This window comes from Hipposideros armiger, unplaced genomic scaffold (genome assembly GCF_001890085.2).
Source record: "Hipposideros armiger isolate ML-2016 unplaced genomic scaffold, ASM189008v1 scaffold_621, whole genome shotgun sequence".
Classification (NCBI taxonomy): domain Eukaryota; kingdom Metazoa; phylum Chordata; class Mammalia; order Chiroptera; family Hipposideridae; genus Hipposideros; species Hipposideros armiger.
The window spans coordinates 545,141-560,110 of record NW_017731971.1 but is presented as its reverse complement, the minus strand read 5'-3'; the positions used below and the strand labels follow the sequence as shown (position 1 = coordinate 560,110).

Below are 14,970 nucleotides of genomic sequence, written 5' to 3'. Positions count from 1 at the left end.
ATTTTTTTCCCTTAGTAATAAAGACCTGGAATGGGGCCAAGCTTTTCTTTAACATTGCTTTAAGATGCAACAAAGAGTAAAAGTCCAGCCAAATTTGCTGAGTAAATAAAGGGGGGAAGCCCAGCCAAGTGGCTCAGTTGGTTGAGTGCAAGCTCTGAGCAATAGGGTCGCCGGTTCGATTCCCACATGGGACAGTGAGCTGCACCCGAGTTGAGCTGCCAACAGGCAGCAGAATGGTTCAGCTGGTTGAGAGCACATGCTCCTAACAACAAGGTTGCCTGTTCAACTCCCACATGGGATGGTGGGCTATGGCCACCTGCAACTAAGATTGAACACGGCACCTTGAGCTGAGCTGCCCTGAGCTCCCAACAGGCGGCCGGATTTCTCACTGGTTAGAGCATGTGCTCTTAGCAACAAGGTTTCCGGTTCAAGCCCCGCATGGGATAGTGGGTTACGCCCACCCGCAACTAAGATTGAACGCGGCACCTTGAGCTGAGCAGCTGCAAACTGCTGATGGGTGGCCGGATGGCGACTGGACTTGGAGCTGAGCTAGCTGCGCCCTCCACAGCAAAGATTGAAGGACAATAACTAGGCTGTTCCCCCTCCCCCAATTCCCCAATAAAAAAATCTTTAAAAAAATAAAATAAAGGGGGGAAACTTCCTATCAGGACCATGGGGATAAGTTGAACTTGGCTTTGAAAACAAAACGCTTGGGCTCACCTAAGACCTCTACTAAGATTTCCCTTCCCCAAGACATCTCCTGGGTCCATAGAAGAGAAACAAGGGAACAGCCATCTCTATCCCCACCTTTTAAACATCCCTGGTTTGTCATGTCAAGGCCAAGGGAAAAACACAGGGAAGTCTCCCCAACACAGGAGCCAGGGCGGGGATGTCAACTTAGGTTTGAAGTTGAAGTAAAAAACAAAGGAAAGAGCAAAGTAGTCTGCAAGGTCCTGGATACATCTATAGAAGGCAATATACAACTAAGACCCACTTCCCAGTTACAAAGATTTCAAATTAATCCTTTAATAATCTTTACTGCCCTTGGCAATGATTAGCTACCTAGAAGACAGGGGACCCTACATTGTTGTCTCATGTAGGTACAAAGGATTCCTAGCCAGGGGCGGGCGACACAGAATGAACTGCACGTTGCTCACCGCTTCTTCCTACCCATTCCAAGGGAAATACCCCAACAAAAAGCATGGCGTTGCAAATCCTCTTATGTCTTTCCCACAGATTATGTGGCAAAGAACTTGAGTAATTCTCAAAAAAGGGGGGGGGCTACAACAGGGATGAGAAAGGAAGTTGCTGGGACACCTCATTTGTTATGAACCCCAACAGCTCCAGATGGACTGATTTAGCCAACGCCCTTTGAGTCAAACACAAAAAGCTGCAGTCTGTACTCGTTCTCTGTTGGCACTGCTCACGAGCTCTTCCATCCACACTGTGCTCTCATTTGACTCTTGTCACAGTGAGAACAAAGGGAAAGGACAGGAAAAAATAAAGGAACCCTAAGGTACCTGCCAAAATCAATTTCTAAATATATCTCGGTCTTCCTCTCCCTTCCCCTCAAACTTGTCCCTAAGCATTAAAGGTTTCTCCTGTTCTCCCCCCAGCAGTCCATCAGGGATAATTTCATGGTTTTACACTGCACTTGCTCTTTTTCTTTGAAGCCTATGTGCCTCTTTATTTCTGCGTGGGGGGGCGGGCAGAACAGGATGTTTACTTAAGAGCCGGTATCACCCTTATATCGCTCTGGTAGCTGTGTCTATGCAGCCTCAGTGAGTTATTACTCAGCAACTGTGAGCAGCAGCTGACCGGACTTACCCCCAGTCACTCATAAACAAGTATGAGGAACACCCCAATACCCTACACCCATTCGGATAGTTTGTGTTACTGAGTCTACCTGCATGAGGGGGTAACTCACTCATCCCTCCTATACCACATTGGCTTACGTTAAAACTATTTAGGGGAGATGATACCTTTGCAACAGTCCAGAAAGGCCAATGAGGAAGTCAACACTGTTGCTTCCTTGGAGGTGGAGACAAATCAGGTGGGCAAGTCAAAGTCCCAAAGTGGGACAAGGAAGAAAGGGTGAGCCTGATTCCAGAAGCAGCCAGTTCAGCGGTGCACCCCACCTGCTGGGTGTGTTCCTAGGCCGATGCTATTTCTGAAGTGTCTGGTGACATGTGTGAAGCGACACGTAATCAAGGCTGCTATTCAGAGCCTGTACCCTGCCAGTGACCCAGGCCTGATCTGGAAGCTGTGACTCTTTCTACCCCTTAAAGCCAACAATGCATTTATTAAACCTCAGTGAACTATGAAAAACAAGTGGGCAAGAGACAAGGGCTGTGCGGCTTCTGTACGACATTGCCAATATGCAGCGAGAAGGGGAGATGTGGGCGACGAATTGGCCAGGACCCGTCACCACCACCCCGATTCTATCTTGCTTTAAAAGTGCTTCTTCGCTCACAGTTGTACAACTTTTTGAAGACATACACAAAAGCTATCCATACAGTGTATCTCACTGCATTACCGTCCACTCCCTGACCATCTCTGACCTCACCCCACCCATCCTTCATCCCTTTCCAAAACTGCGTTACACAAAGGATCAAACAGAAAACCCGCGAGGCCACGGAGCTCTTAGTGGCTCAGGCCTGCCTTCAGTGACACGGGATGCAGAAGTCAAAGGCGACAGCTGGACAAGATCAATGTGAGAGGGGAAGTCAACCACACAACAAAGGAAACCATACTTTATTAAACTGGAAAACAAAAACATAATATTGGGACAAACAGACCTAAAAACAAAACAAAAAAAAGGAATGGCTGGGAAGAGAGAAAAGTGCAAGTTGTTACAGTACGGGACGAGATGGGTGGTCTGTGGTATCTGTGTGCACCTCAGAAATGTGCGGACACACCCACCCCTCACCCACCCCACGTGCACTCTTAGACCAAAAGCCAATCTAATCATATCTTCAGAGATATCCAGGCTTTTCCTCCTGGATTCTGTAGCTGGTTTCACCTTCAGCCCTGGACAGTCTGCAGGGTCTTTGCTGGAGAAAAACGTAGGTTTTCCAAACACAAAACAGCAGTTTCAGCTCCCGGAGAAGTTTCCTCCTACTTTGCACTCACCAGCGAAGCCGGGGGCCCTTGGTTAAAGCCCCAGATCTCAAAGAAAAATGTCAAACCTTTAGAACTAGTTATTTTATTAAATGATATTAATACACATTTCAAAAGGATTTCATTGTTGTTGCCTCTAAAGCATGTACTTGTTTTGTTTTCCACACCGAACACGTGAGAGTATCAATCCAACATGTCTAATTTTAATCATAACAGGCACCCCCCCCCATTCAAGAGGGGGGAGGGAAGGAAGAAGGGAGGGAGGGAAGCAGTAATTTACAGCGGCTTCAAAACAATAACAGCTGAAGCTTAATTCTGCATGAACCAGTAACTTCAGGATAGTGAATATTTTGCAGTTAGGAAGTTGAGCGTATTCACATTATCTAGATAGGTTTGCGGTACCATACATATCACAGACATTGTATTCCCGGGACCGGAAAGGATGGAAGTCCTACTCTGATCATTTTTACCCTTCCTGGAATCAAACCAAATCCTCCTTGCTCTCAGACTGTGGGAGGGCAGAGGCAAGCAGGGAGCGCTTCCATCCGAGCTGACCGAAGAGTCAAGGCTTCCGAAACCCCTAAGGACTATTTCTGATGCTGTTATCGCTGAGTTTGAAGGTACCAGTGTATTCGCGACCCCCACCGATTCTATCTGTGACTTCACAGTGAGCACCAAGACCTCAGAAACAACTTCGCATATGCTTTCATGAATCATGTCCTTGCCAAGACACACTATGTTCTGCTTTCTTTAAAAAATATCTTGTTTATTTTTTTTAAACTCAGGTTGAAATACAAAAGTCAGAGCATGGGCACCGAGTTTTAAATCACAGACACAGAAAGAATCAAACCCCTTTGTTTCATGGTATAAGTGCCAGAATGGTCTTTTTTGTTTCGCTATGTCACATATATACATTATCGTCTTCATTTCCTGCTGTAGACAGTAAAATGAAGTTAACAGCTGACAGTCACAAACAAATCCTCGCTTCCATCCCGAAACAAGTGCGCTGAGGATTTTGTGGCTTAAAAAACGAAACGCCCACCAAAAAAACCCGACCCTTAAAAAAGTCTATCTTTTATAAACCGTACAAGGTCTTCCTTTCACGTGTTAGCCATCACACTTCTGAGGACAATTACCTTGCCCCAACATTCAAGAAGCCACTTCCCTGACAGCCCCACATTTTCTGATAAAACCGAATGGTCAGAGAGCCTTTTCAAGTAAACACTACTTTTAGCTTAAACAAGAGCAGCAGAAAGAATTCACATTCTTTTACTCTAGAATGAAAAACACCCCACCTAATTTCTGCAAAAAAAAAAAAAAGAAAAAAAATTGTTTCAGTTTTGAGCCAAATAGAATCCCCCCCCCATCCCCCTACCCACTCCCAGTCTCTCAAACTTTTCCCTAAACAAATGTCTTAGGACTCAAGGTAACTATACTGTTGCCTTGCTTTGCTACGCTATATACCCTATCCCACATACAAGGTCATGGTCTCATGCATTTTTGTGGGGAGAGCTACAGGGTAGAGGCTTGAGAGGGTCAAAGAAAGAACAGTTAGTAGGCGTAGGACCAGAAATGCATTAGGGAGACGAATGAATTGCAGCATCCTAACCACAGAACACACGTCGAGCCCAAATAAATAACATGGAATAAATTACACGAAACTCCCAAACTATGACGCACGCCTGGCTTAAGCTGATTTTTCTCTGAAAAGCAAGTTTATTCTGAGACAAAGAATCACCTTCGGTCCCTACACTGGCCATGCCCCCCCAACTTTACTGTCTGCAGGAAACCAAAGCACCCCCACACTTCCTACAGTCAGTTCTACGCCGTGCTAACTTGGGAGAAAAATATGAAACTTACCAGGAGTCTCAAAAACTCCACACACAGTTTTACTCATCTAGCTGGAGATTACCAGTGTGTGCCTTGGGGTAAGACACTAACTAATAAGAAATAATAGTAAAACAACAGTTGCTTTTCGGTGTCCTAGATATAAAGATATAAACACTCAAAAGTGCGGTGATTGTCTTTTTCCCAGGACTAGTTGCAGAAATACAAATAAGCAGCCTTTCAGTTCAGGGAAAAGAAAAGAACTTCTCTGTCATGTGAAATGACTAAGGGCAGAAACATTCATATTTCCTGTTGGGACCGGGAGGTAAGGATCCTAGACAAGGATCCTAGACACGTGACAGGCTGCTTTCTGCAGAGTGGGGTGCATTTCAATTTACCAGGTGCTCCCGTTTCTCTGTAAAGAGAAACCCACTCGCTACTCAGACACATCTGAAGAGGTACAATCTAAAGAAAGATGCTACTGAACCACCTCCTTTGAAATACCAAGAGTATGGGTGAATACGGGGCAGGACAAGGCGAGAGGAAAGATTAAAAGACAAATATTTCCTTTCCCTAATAGTCAACGTTGCTGAAAACCACCAACAGGGGTCACTTATGTCAGGGAGGCACCGTGGTAAAAATGTCTACTTCCATCAAAAACACAGGGGTAACGCTGCAGTCGCACGCACCTTTGTAACAACTGCCAACTGTAGTGACGTGCTGGGCAGAGAAGTGAAAACTGAGGGAGAAAAAGAAAGTCAGGTGAGAAAAGCAGGAAGCTTGGTGCAAGACGGGTGACGCTCCCTCAAGGACGTTTCTGAAGGACGGGCAGGTCACTTCACACGGTGACGTGTGAAGGGCTCCTTTCTCTAACGTTGCACACTGCAGTTACTCCTTATTTTAATCTCGAAATTACATCCAGCTCCCTCTCTTCCATCCCAAGGATAAAGAGGGAAAATTTCTGACTAGGACAGAATGAGGTTTGTATCTCCCCCAATTACTGCCTGACAGCACTTTAGAAGAGGCTGATTTTTCTTTTTTGTAAAATTTTAGGAGAAACTCGGTAGAGAACTTAACTTCAACATGCCTTTAAAAACAAAACAAAACAGCTTGACGGGTCCAAGGACTCCCACATTTCCTCTCAGCAGTATCTCTTGGCTGCCAGCAGGGAGCATACAGGGAAGGGAGCCAAGCTTGTTACAGCTGTTAACTTAGCTGGAGACAGAAGGGGCCAGGAACCCCTCCATGGACTACTGATAAGCCAAGCCCCAAATAACATCCCAACATTGCACGTTATGATCTGTACTGATGGAAGTTTTATTTCAAATGTAATAATACTCTTCAGGAGATGGGGTAAAGTAAGACTGGTTTTCTTCCCCGCCCGTCAAACCCCCAGCCAAAGGAAGTGGCTTTGGTTGTGTTTCTTTGCCTGCCCCCCGGTCCCACCCTCTTTAAAATACAAACAACTTGGGGAAGGTAGTTAAGTGCAGTGGGAGGGGGGACTGGATGGAATAGTGAAATGTAAGCATATATGACTTTTTACTTTGGAAGGGAGGCCCTTTGTCATAGTAAAAAAATAATAATAATAAATCAAAGGAGGGAAACAAAAACAACAATAAACCAAACTCCTACTTCCAATGCTCTCTAGACTGTTCAAAATGCCTTTCCCTTGGTTTCCATCAGTACCTGGGAGGGAAGAATGGGCGTTTTGGTGCAAAGAACGGAGGGCCCCTAATGAAAGGGGGCCTGGGTCTCTTTAAACTGTGGAACGGGTCTCTGCCGAGAAAAGGCTCCCTAGGCCGGAAGTCGGGCCGGGGATTCCGCAAAATCATACCACTCCGGTTGATGGTGTCTCTGTGTGAGGGACCCAAGGGGAGGCCACTGCTGCTGTTGCTGCCTCCCCCACCTCCTCCTCCATGGGCCGGGCCCAGGTGCTCCAGAGAATGGGCAGGCAGGCTCAGGCTCTCTCGCACACGGCTAAGGCCAGGGCCGTTGAGGTCCCGTTGGGCGGGGCCCCCATGGTCCCTGGGTCCTGGGAGCACCCCAAAATGATCAGCCAGGGTCCCTTGAAGGAGGGAACCATGGTCCTTGGGAAACACTGCCACTGCCCCTGCCACTCCATGCTCTGCCAGTGGTGGGGCTGGGAAGGGCACGACCCCAGAGTGGTCGACAGGGGGAGGAGGAGGTGGAGTAGAAAAGGGGACACCGCTCCCACCACTGCTGCTATGTTCCCCCGGGGGTGGAGGAGGGGGTGGGGTGGGGAAAGGGACCCCGCTGTGCTCTCCAGGAGGGGGCGGGGCAGCATGGGCCAAGGCGGCCTCCTTTGTGAAGGGGTTCGCAAGATCCACAGAGGGTAGATGCGTGGGTGCATCTCGAGAGAAGATACCACCGTGATCCTTAGGAGGGGCAGGTGGGGCAGATGACGGCCCCACTGGCTCTCTCTGGAAGGGTGCCCCGTGTTCCAAAGGGGACGGGGGGAGATGATGCTCAAATGTTGAGTTGAAACTGTTGGAACGAAAGCTGCCGACACTTTCCTGAAACTGGGGTGCCCGATCCTTGTATGGTGCCGCTTTAAAGCCAGTGAGGCCTCCGCTGCCCCCACCCCCAAGGGATGCCAGCTCAGAGGCACTTGAGGGGCCATTGTCAAAAGAGCTGCCCGAGGTGCTCAGATCAAACCAACCCACCCGTGAAGCCTCACGCCCATGTCCTCTGCTTCCCTTCCCGGGAACGCGGATGGACTCTACAGTCTGTATCGGCTCCCCGGACATCCTCCTATTGGCTGCGTTACGGTAACCCAAGGTTTCGATAGGCGCCCCTTTCTCTTCGGTGCTGTCAGGCAAGTCTAAGCAGGAGGAGGACACGCGGGTCTCTATGCGGAAGTGCTCTTCTTGTTGCTGCTGATCCGTGGCGGGCAGGCTGGGCTGGGCGAGGCTTGAGAGGCTGACGCCATCGCTGGGCGCACCCTTGCTGGGGACCTGGCCAAAATGCTTCTCTTCGGAGGGCTTCCGTGAGGCGTTTTTAAGCATATTCTTAAACTCAATGGTCGAGGTGGTGGAAATGGTGGCGGCCAGGACTTTCTCCACGGCTGACGTGGGTGGGTGGCCCGTGGAGGCAGCAAGGGCGTTCTGCGGAGAGAAAAGGGAACGATGTGGGACTGGGTGAGGCGAGTCTGGGTACTGCTTCTGTGGCAAACCGAGGTGCCCAGTGGCGGGCTGAGACAAGCTATTGTGGTTGGAGTCGGGGGTGAAAAACGAATCGCTCTTACTCGGTGACGGCGAGCGGGTAGGCCCAGGTTCGTTCCCTCTGAGGCTGAAGGCACCAAACAGCCCAGGGGATGAGGTCAGCCGGCCACAGTTCTCACTCGAGTCCAGAAGGGCCCTGACAGATGGAGGGAAGGCAGACTTGACCCCGAATTCTTGGGCCCTGTGGCTGTAACTGGACAGGATTGGCTGGTACTCCGTGGTATCAGAAACCTTGCTTGATTTCAGGATGGACTTGGCTGGTTTCTTCTCTAGGTTCATCATGGCAGAGGGTGGAGGCCCCGAATACTCAAAATCTCGGTAATCCTCGTCTTCCTGGAAAGAAGTATCTGGATAGAACTTTTCCTGTGAAGAGTCCATCAGGGAAGATGGTCTCTCTATTCCATCCGAAGGTTGCTTATAGGGCGACTCACTGCCCAGGCCAAAGGGTCGATACGTAGAGACAGAGTTGGCGAGCTCCCGGGGGTAGCTTTCCTCTCTCCCAGGCGGCGGTGACCGCGTACTGCTGGGCGTCGAAGAGCCCGGGCTAATGATCTTCGAAAGCAGGGACATGGTGTCCACACTGCTGGAGGTGGGCTTGTCCATCATCTCGTCCTGGGTGGGCGTCCCGCTCCGTTCATCCCGCACGGGGGTTCCATCGATGTTGTCGATGGAGGTGCTAGTCGGGCCACGCTGGAAGTCCGGGGGATGGCTTTCTGCTGGGGCGCCGGCCCCCAAACTGCTCAGGATGGGGATGTTTAGGTTTAAGCCGCTGAAACCAGGGTTGCCCTTTAAGAAGTTGTGGATTTTCATTTCCAGGCTCGGGGAGGTGGGCTCGGACTCCAGCTTTGGCTTGGAGACCTCTGAAGACTGGCACATGGCGACCTCAGGAGGCGGGGCAGCAGGGCTGGTATTGTGGGCACCTGTGAACCCCAGGGAGTTGGACGGGAGCTTGAAAGTGGTGCTTGGGAGCCCTGGGCTTTGCCCAATTGAGGCCTTGCTGGCTGAAGATGAAGAGACTTCAGATGTTGATGAGTTAGGAGAATAGTTGAAGCTTTTGGGAATAAAGGATTGGGCGTTGGAGGGCACATTTCTTCCTTTTATGCTGGGGACTGTGGTGTTGGCCGGGGAAGCTGAAGTGCTCTGGGGCGCAGCTTCACTGGCTGGAACTGGATTCCCAGTAACACTCTGCAGCAAAGAAGACAGGCCTGTAGAAACAAGAATTAGAGGAGTTAAAAAGAACAGCTCCCTACCTCACAATGAAAACAATTTAGGCCAACAGGATATTCTCATTCATTCCAGTGGGAACCAGATAGGCACTAAAACATGAGGCCAAAGGGAAATCCAGACCAAACAAGCAATGGCTAATGTCATAGAAAACACTGGACCTATGTGTCGATATATAGACAGCAAATCACTGAAATGTTTCTAGCACAGTCATGAAATGTGTCCAACATGATATAATAAAAGGCAACCGGAAGGGGGAGATTTTAGTGTCAGAATCATTCATAGTTTAAACAAGACACAGCAGGAAGAGAAAGGAAGCAAAATCACTCTTAAAATAACACTTTAAGCCAGTATTTCTTCATGTTTGATCTGTGAAACTGCTTCTCCAAATACAAATAGTCAGCCCTACCCTTCCTTTCCAACCACCACAATTGTCTCTAGTAAGTTAATGTACACTATTATTCTCAAGAGAGAGATAGCATATGCAAATTGCAGAAATTTATTTGAACAGGGACACTTTTTTCAAGATCTCTTGCTAGACTGGTGTTACCTTTGGGCAAACAATGCTCATAGCTATCATTTTTGGTTGTAAAATGTAGCAATAATAAACATACAAACATACGCCACAAAGACTTACAAAGCTAGACCATCGGGGGCCCTGATCCTCTCACAAGAAAATACATAATCCCCATCTTCCAGCTTGGAAAGCTCACGGATTATCGCCCTACCCAGGATGATTCTGGTAAGAGTCAACCCTACTCACTGACAGACAAACCCTTCTCAGAAGCACTGAGCAAGAATTCTTTGGGGCAAAAGCTGACGTCCAACAAAGCAAACTGTGCCTGTGGAAAACTTTTTAGAAAAGCACTTGACGAACAGATGAGGGATGGTCCTATAAATTCAATCAGATTTTGAAAAACTGACCCAATTTCTGGTCATAAATGAAAACCTGTATACACTTCACCCAAATTTATAGCTTTTAGCCATATGCTAAAACTGCTCCTTCAGAATGATATGATGAAAAAATATTTCATATTAACAGTTCACTTAATGTTTTTTTAAAATCTTAATTTGAATCTATTTTGCTAAGAGTTTGTTTAAGGTCTGAAGAATTTTAAGTCTCCATCCTTGTACCATTTTGAACTGCCATCTACTTCTAAATAATAGTGCATGGTTTGTATTGTTATCTAATATTCAATAAAATCCAAATAACTGAAATAGTGTTCATTTCAGTTCTCCTAAAAAAAAAAAAATCCATGTTTCATTTCTCAAAAGTTCCCTAGCTATGTAATTTCTCCCCCTCTAACAGTATGATTTCATTCTTAGTAGTCACTGTTCTTACCCAAGCCAGAAGTCCTCAGGCACTAGAATGTGATACATGACAATGTCATATGATTTGTAAAAGATATTTCAGCCTATCTTTCAGATATTGTGGGATAAATTCTTCAGAAAACCATCTTGTCAAGAAAAATATTCCTCGGGTTTCTGGTAACAGGTGGCACAGTCTCGTGCCACTACACACTACTTTTTTCCATACTCTGTGGCCCTTTGCCCACTCAGGTCGTTCTTTTGTTTTGAAAATCTGTCGCTAAGGGCTGTAGGTGACACAATCAGAGCAAAGTGCTAAGAGATTTCCTTTACAATCTTTGAGGAAACACACATATTTAAATTTCTGGACACAGTCTTTTTAAAAGTCAGGGAGAATCCACTTTCTGGAAAAAAATGAAAAGGGATGAACTATCCCCTGTTATCCCACAAAATGCTGTTTTCGGGGGTTCCCACTTCTGATTTTGTCAGCACACACACCTAGCTCTGTTCAAATTTTGCCTGATGACAAAGTCCACGTGATATTGTTGTCTAACAATCTGCTGAAAGGAAAAGCTGCTTCTTTAAGATGTAAGTATTATATCTAGGTAAGGAGCTAAAACAGGAGTTCAAGGTTTTTACTGTAACTACAGGACTAGAAGGGAGCAATCATGAACATGCCAATCTCTCAGACTAATCATCCTGAAATTAGTACCATAAGATAGACTGCTGCATTATCTTTTTTTATTGCTGGTGCCCATACATGGGGGCTGTGAATTACTATTTAATAGTATTAGTTCTATTCACAGAATTCTCCTATAGCTTACGACAGAGTTCACTATAACACAGGGCTTGGCTGAATTACCTACAGAACAGTTTAGGAAATAGGAAAATTAATAGATACCTGTACTGCTCAATATTCACATAAACCTCAGCGCTACTGACATTTGGGGCTGAAAATTCCTTATTGCGGGGGCTGTCCTGTGCATCGTAGGATGTTTAGCAGCAGCCCTGGCCTCCACCCACTAGACGCAGTAGCCCTCCAGTTGTGACAGAAAATGTCTTCAAAGACATTGTCAAATGGCCCCTGGAGGCTCCTGGTTGAGAACCTGATATGGAGTAAATCACTACATTAAAGATACTATTCTGGTATTTGTAATTCATTGCATAATTATATTGAGATGCTGAAAAAAGACTGTATTGGTATCTGGAGGATCTGAGAACAGAGAGCAGGTAAGTTTTATTAAAAAATGTCAGAAGCAGTTTTAGGCATAAAAGAGATAACTAGCAAAGCTAAATAGAGAGGTTAAAATAAGGTGGAATTATAGTAGGCAAAAAGAAACATGTACTATGTATCTATAGAGGCCTTTAAAAAACATGAGGACATAAAAAATGAGACAATAGGGCGGCTGGATGGTTCAGTTGGTTACAGTGCATGCTCTTAACAACAAGATTGCCAGTTCGATTCCTGTATGGGATGGTGGACTGCACCCCACCGGAATAAAAGTGAAAATGGCGCCTGGACTTGGAGCTGAGCTGCGCCCTCCACAACTAGATTTAAACAACTACTTGACTTGGAGCTGATGGGTCCTGGAAAAAACACAGTGTTCCCCAATACAGTTTTAAATTTTTTTTTAAAAAAAGGAGACAATCATATCTCATTAGGTATTGATCGTAGACTGACCTTTCTTATTCTCTTCAGCTTCAGTTAACATTGAAGTACATAAACCTCAAACGTACTGACCTGTACTAAGAGCTGGGGCAGATGCAGCCCCTAGGGGTGTCGTGGAGCAGGTGAAAGAAACCTGTCTTTAGTCTCGGCTCATCACTGAATCGATGTGTGTGACCTTGAGCAGGTCACACCACCTCACTGAGCCTCAATTTCCTCACCTGAACAGGAGGGGATTAGACAAGATGATATTTAAAGTTTCTTTCAGCTTTGACATTTCAGAATTCTAGAAATGCCAGCTCGGAGATGATATATATAAAGAGAATAATGAATTAACTGTACTATACATTTCTTGGCTTTGGATTCCTCGGAAATGGAACGCCGCTTAAGCCAGAGACACACACTCATCCTAACAGGCGCACGTCCGTTACCTTGCAGGGCAGGGGCCGACTGTGTCTGGGTTTTGGAAAGAGCAGACAGAATGCTCTCTGGGGTGATCTCCACCTTCGAGAGGATGTTTGCCAGAGGGTTGTGCGCCGCAGTCGTGGCAGGTGCAGGTGTTTTCAGGCCGCTGGAGAGGCTTCCAGGGCTGGCAGGCGTTCCTGGGGACGGTCTTGATGCAGGGCTGACCCCTGGTGGCAGAAAGATTAATTCAAGACAATGCAATTCCAAATGACCTTTACATGCACGATACTTTCCACTCCAACGAGTTTGGTGTGTTTAACAGGAATTCCTCTGTGATTAATGGTCCATATCACAAATGGTCCATATCATCATTTGGACAAAGATACAAATTTGAAAATTAGATTAAGATTTGCTCCCATCTAGCTGGAACACTCCAAAAATAAACACATAGGAAGTTTTGTTCATATGTATTCCATTAGTTTTGACAGCTCCAATAGAAAGAGACTAAGGAATCTATTTCTTTTTTCTCTACTGAATGACACCTACACCACAGAGGTCTGTGGGTTCTCGATAAACACTGCTGGCTGGTTGGTTATTAGGATCAGAGCTGCAATTGTGGAGCTCAGCCAGCGCATAAGCCTGTGATTAATGAGTTATTTGCTTTTGAAATGGCCTCTAAAATGAGATTATATAAGCAACCTCCTTTACATTTTAAAATACTGGATTGGATTAATTTTTAACATAGGGGAAATGTATATAAAATAATTTTTGATCTTTTTTAACAATAAAAAATATGAACAGGCATTTCACAAAAAAAAGTAAATGATAAGCAAATGAAAAATATTTTAAGCAAATGAAAAATATTTTAACCACATCTTTAATTAAAGGAATGCAAATTAAAAAAAACTTTTTAAGACTGAATTTGACAAAGATTCAAATAATACAAAATAGTTTTGGAGAAGCTGAGGAATGATGGAAACTTTCATATAGTACTTGGAACATAAATAGTTTTTGGAGATCATTTTAGTTACAACATGAAAAGACTTTAAAAACCTACATGCTGATTTTTTTGAGAGTCTTTATCTTTTAGAAATTATATTTAAGTATTCATGAAGAATGAAATAATTGGGATTTTCTTCAAAATAATCAGGATTGGGCAGGCCATGTGTTTATACAGTTGAAGATATGTGATGAGTACATGGAGCTGCTCTATTTAGTATTTTCATTAAAATTTCCATTAAAAAAAAAAGCCCTATTTACTCTTCAACCCTTATAGGAAGAGGTGTGCATAAAATTTTAACATCAAGGTTGCTCGTTACAATATTATTTTTAACAGTGAAAAATTGGAAATGCACTGTATGTCTAATAAAAAAAGGTTTAGACAAATAATCGAATGATATATAGCTAAATTTTAAACAGCTGGTTTTAAAAACTATATGCAATATGCTTCAAATATTGAAAGAAAAATTATTACAAATATTTAATCTCCCAAAACATTCACCTACATATACACTGGTAAGGTCAGACACAAGTGGTTTCCTTTGAGGTAGGTATTTATTTTATTCTCTTTATTTATTTTCTAATTTTTCTAAAATGACTAAGTGTTGGTTTTATTTTTTAACTAAAAATATTCCCTTTAATTTAAAAAAGTAAACAAAAAAACCAGACTGATGGTTCAATTAGAAAGCTGGAAGTCAGCCTTGTATCCTTCTTACTGGGCTCACTTACCAGTGTTTTTCATGACTGACGTCAGGCTGCTAAGGATGGAACTGATCTTTGCCAGATCCACATTAGCCAGGTTTGGCAGAGCCAGGGCTGGAGAAGGGGCCAGAAGAGGAGGGTTCACAGGCTTTGGGAGAGGCGGGGTTGCTGCCACGGTCACAGGCACTGGGGTACACGAAGACGCCTTTGGGGTACTTTCTGTTGGCTTTGTAGGTACAGAAGTGGAAACAGCCGACTTCTCCACAGGTTTTTCCTTCCTGTCCTCTACTGTTTAAACAAAGAAAACAGATATCATTGCATCCTACAACTTTCCAGACTCTGCTTCCAGTATGCAACAATATGTCTTAACCACCCTGGCGGTAATCCCGAGTGTGGCTCGGGGTTAATTTTCACTGCCAGAAGCGGTAACCCCGAGCCACACTGGGGATTACACTGCAGTGTCCCAGAGAAGTCCCT

At 45.3% G+C, this 14,970-nt stretch overlaps 1 protein-coding gene across 1 annotated transcript in view; it reads right to left on the bottom strand.

Moving 5' to 3' along the window:
- Positions 1-3,189: 3,189 nt before the first annotated feature.
- Positions 3,190-14,970, bottom strand: part of RPRD2 (regulation of nuclear pre-mRNA domain containing 2) — a 100,095-nt gene continuing 88,314 nt past the window's right edge. The window contains exons 8-10 of the mRNA XM_019625257.1: positions 14,521-14,782; positions 12,819-13,019; positions 3,190-9,394 (exon numbers count right to left, since the gene is read on the bottom strand). Coding sequence (XP_019480802.1) covers positions 6,627-9,394; positions 12,819-13,019; positions 14,521-14,782 — 3,231 coding nt within the window. The 3' untranslated portion in view covers positions 3,190-6,626. The remainder of the gene's footprint in view (positions 9,395-12,818; positions 13,020-14,520; positions 14,783-14,970) is intronic.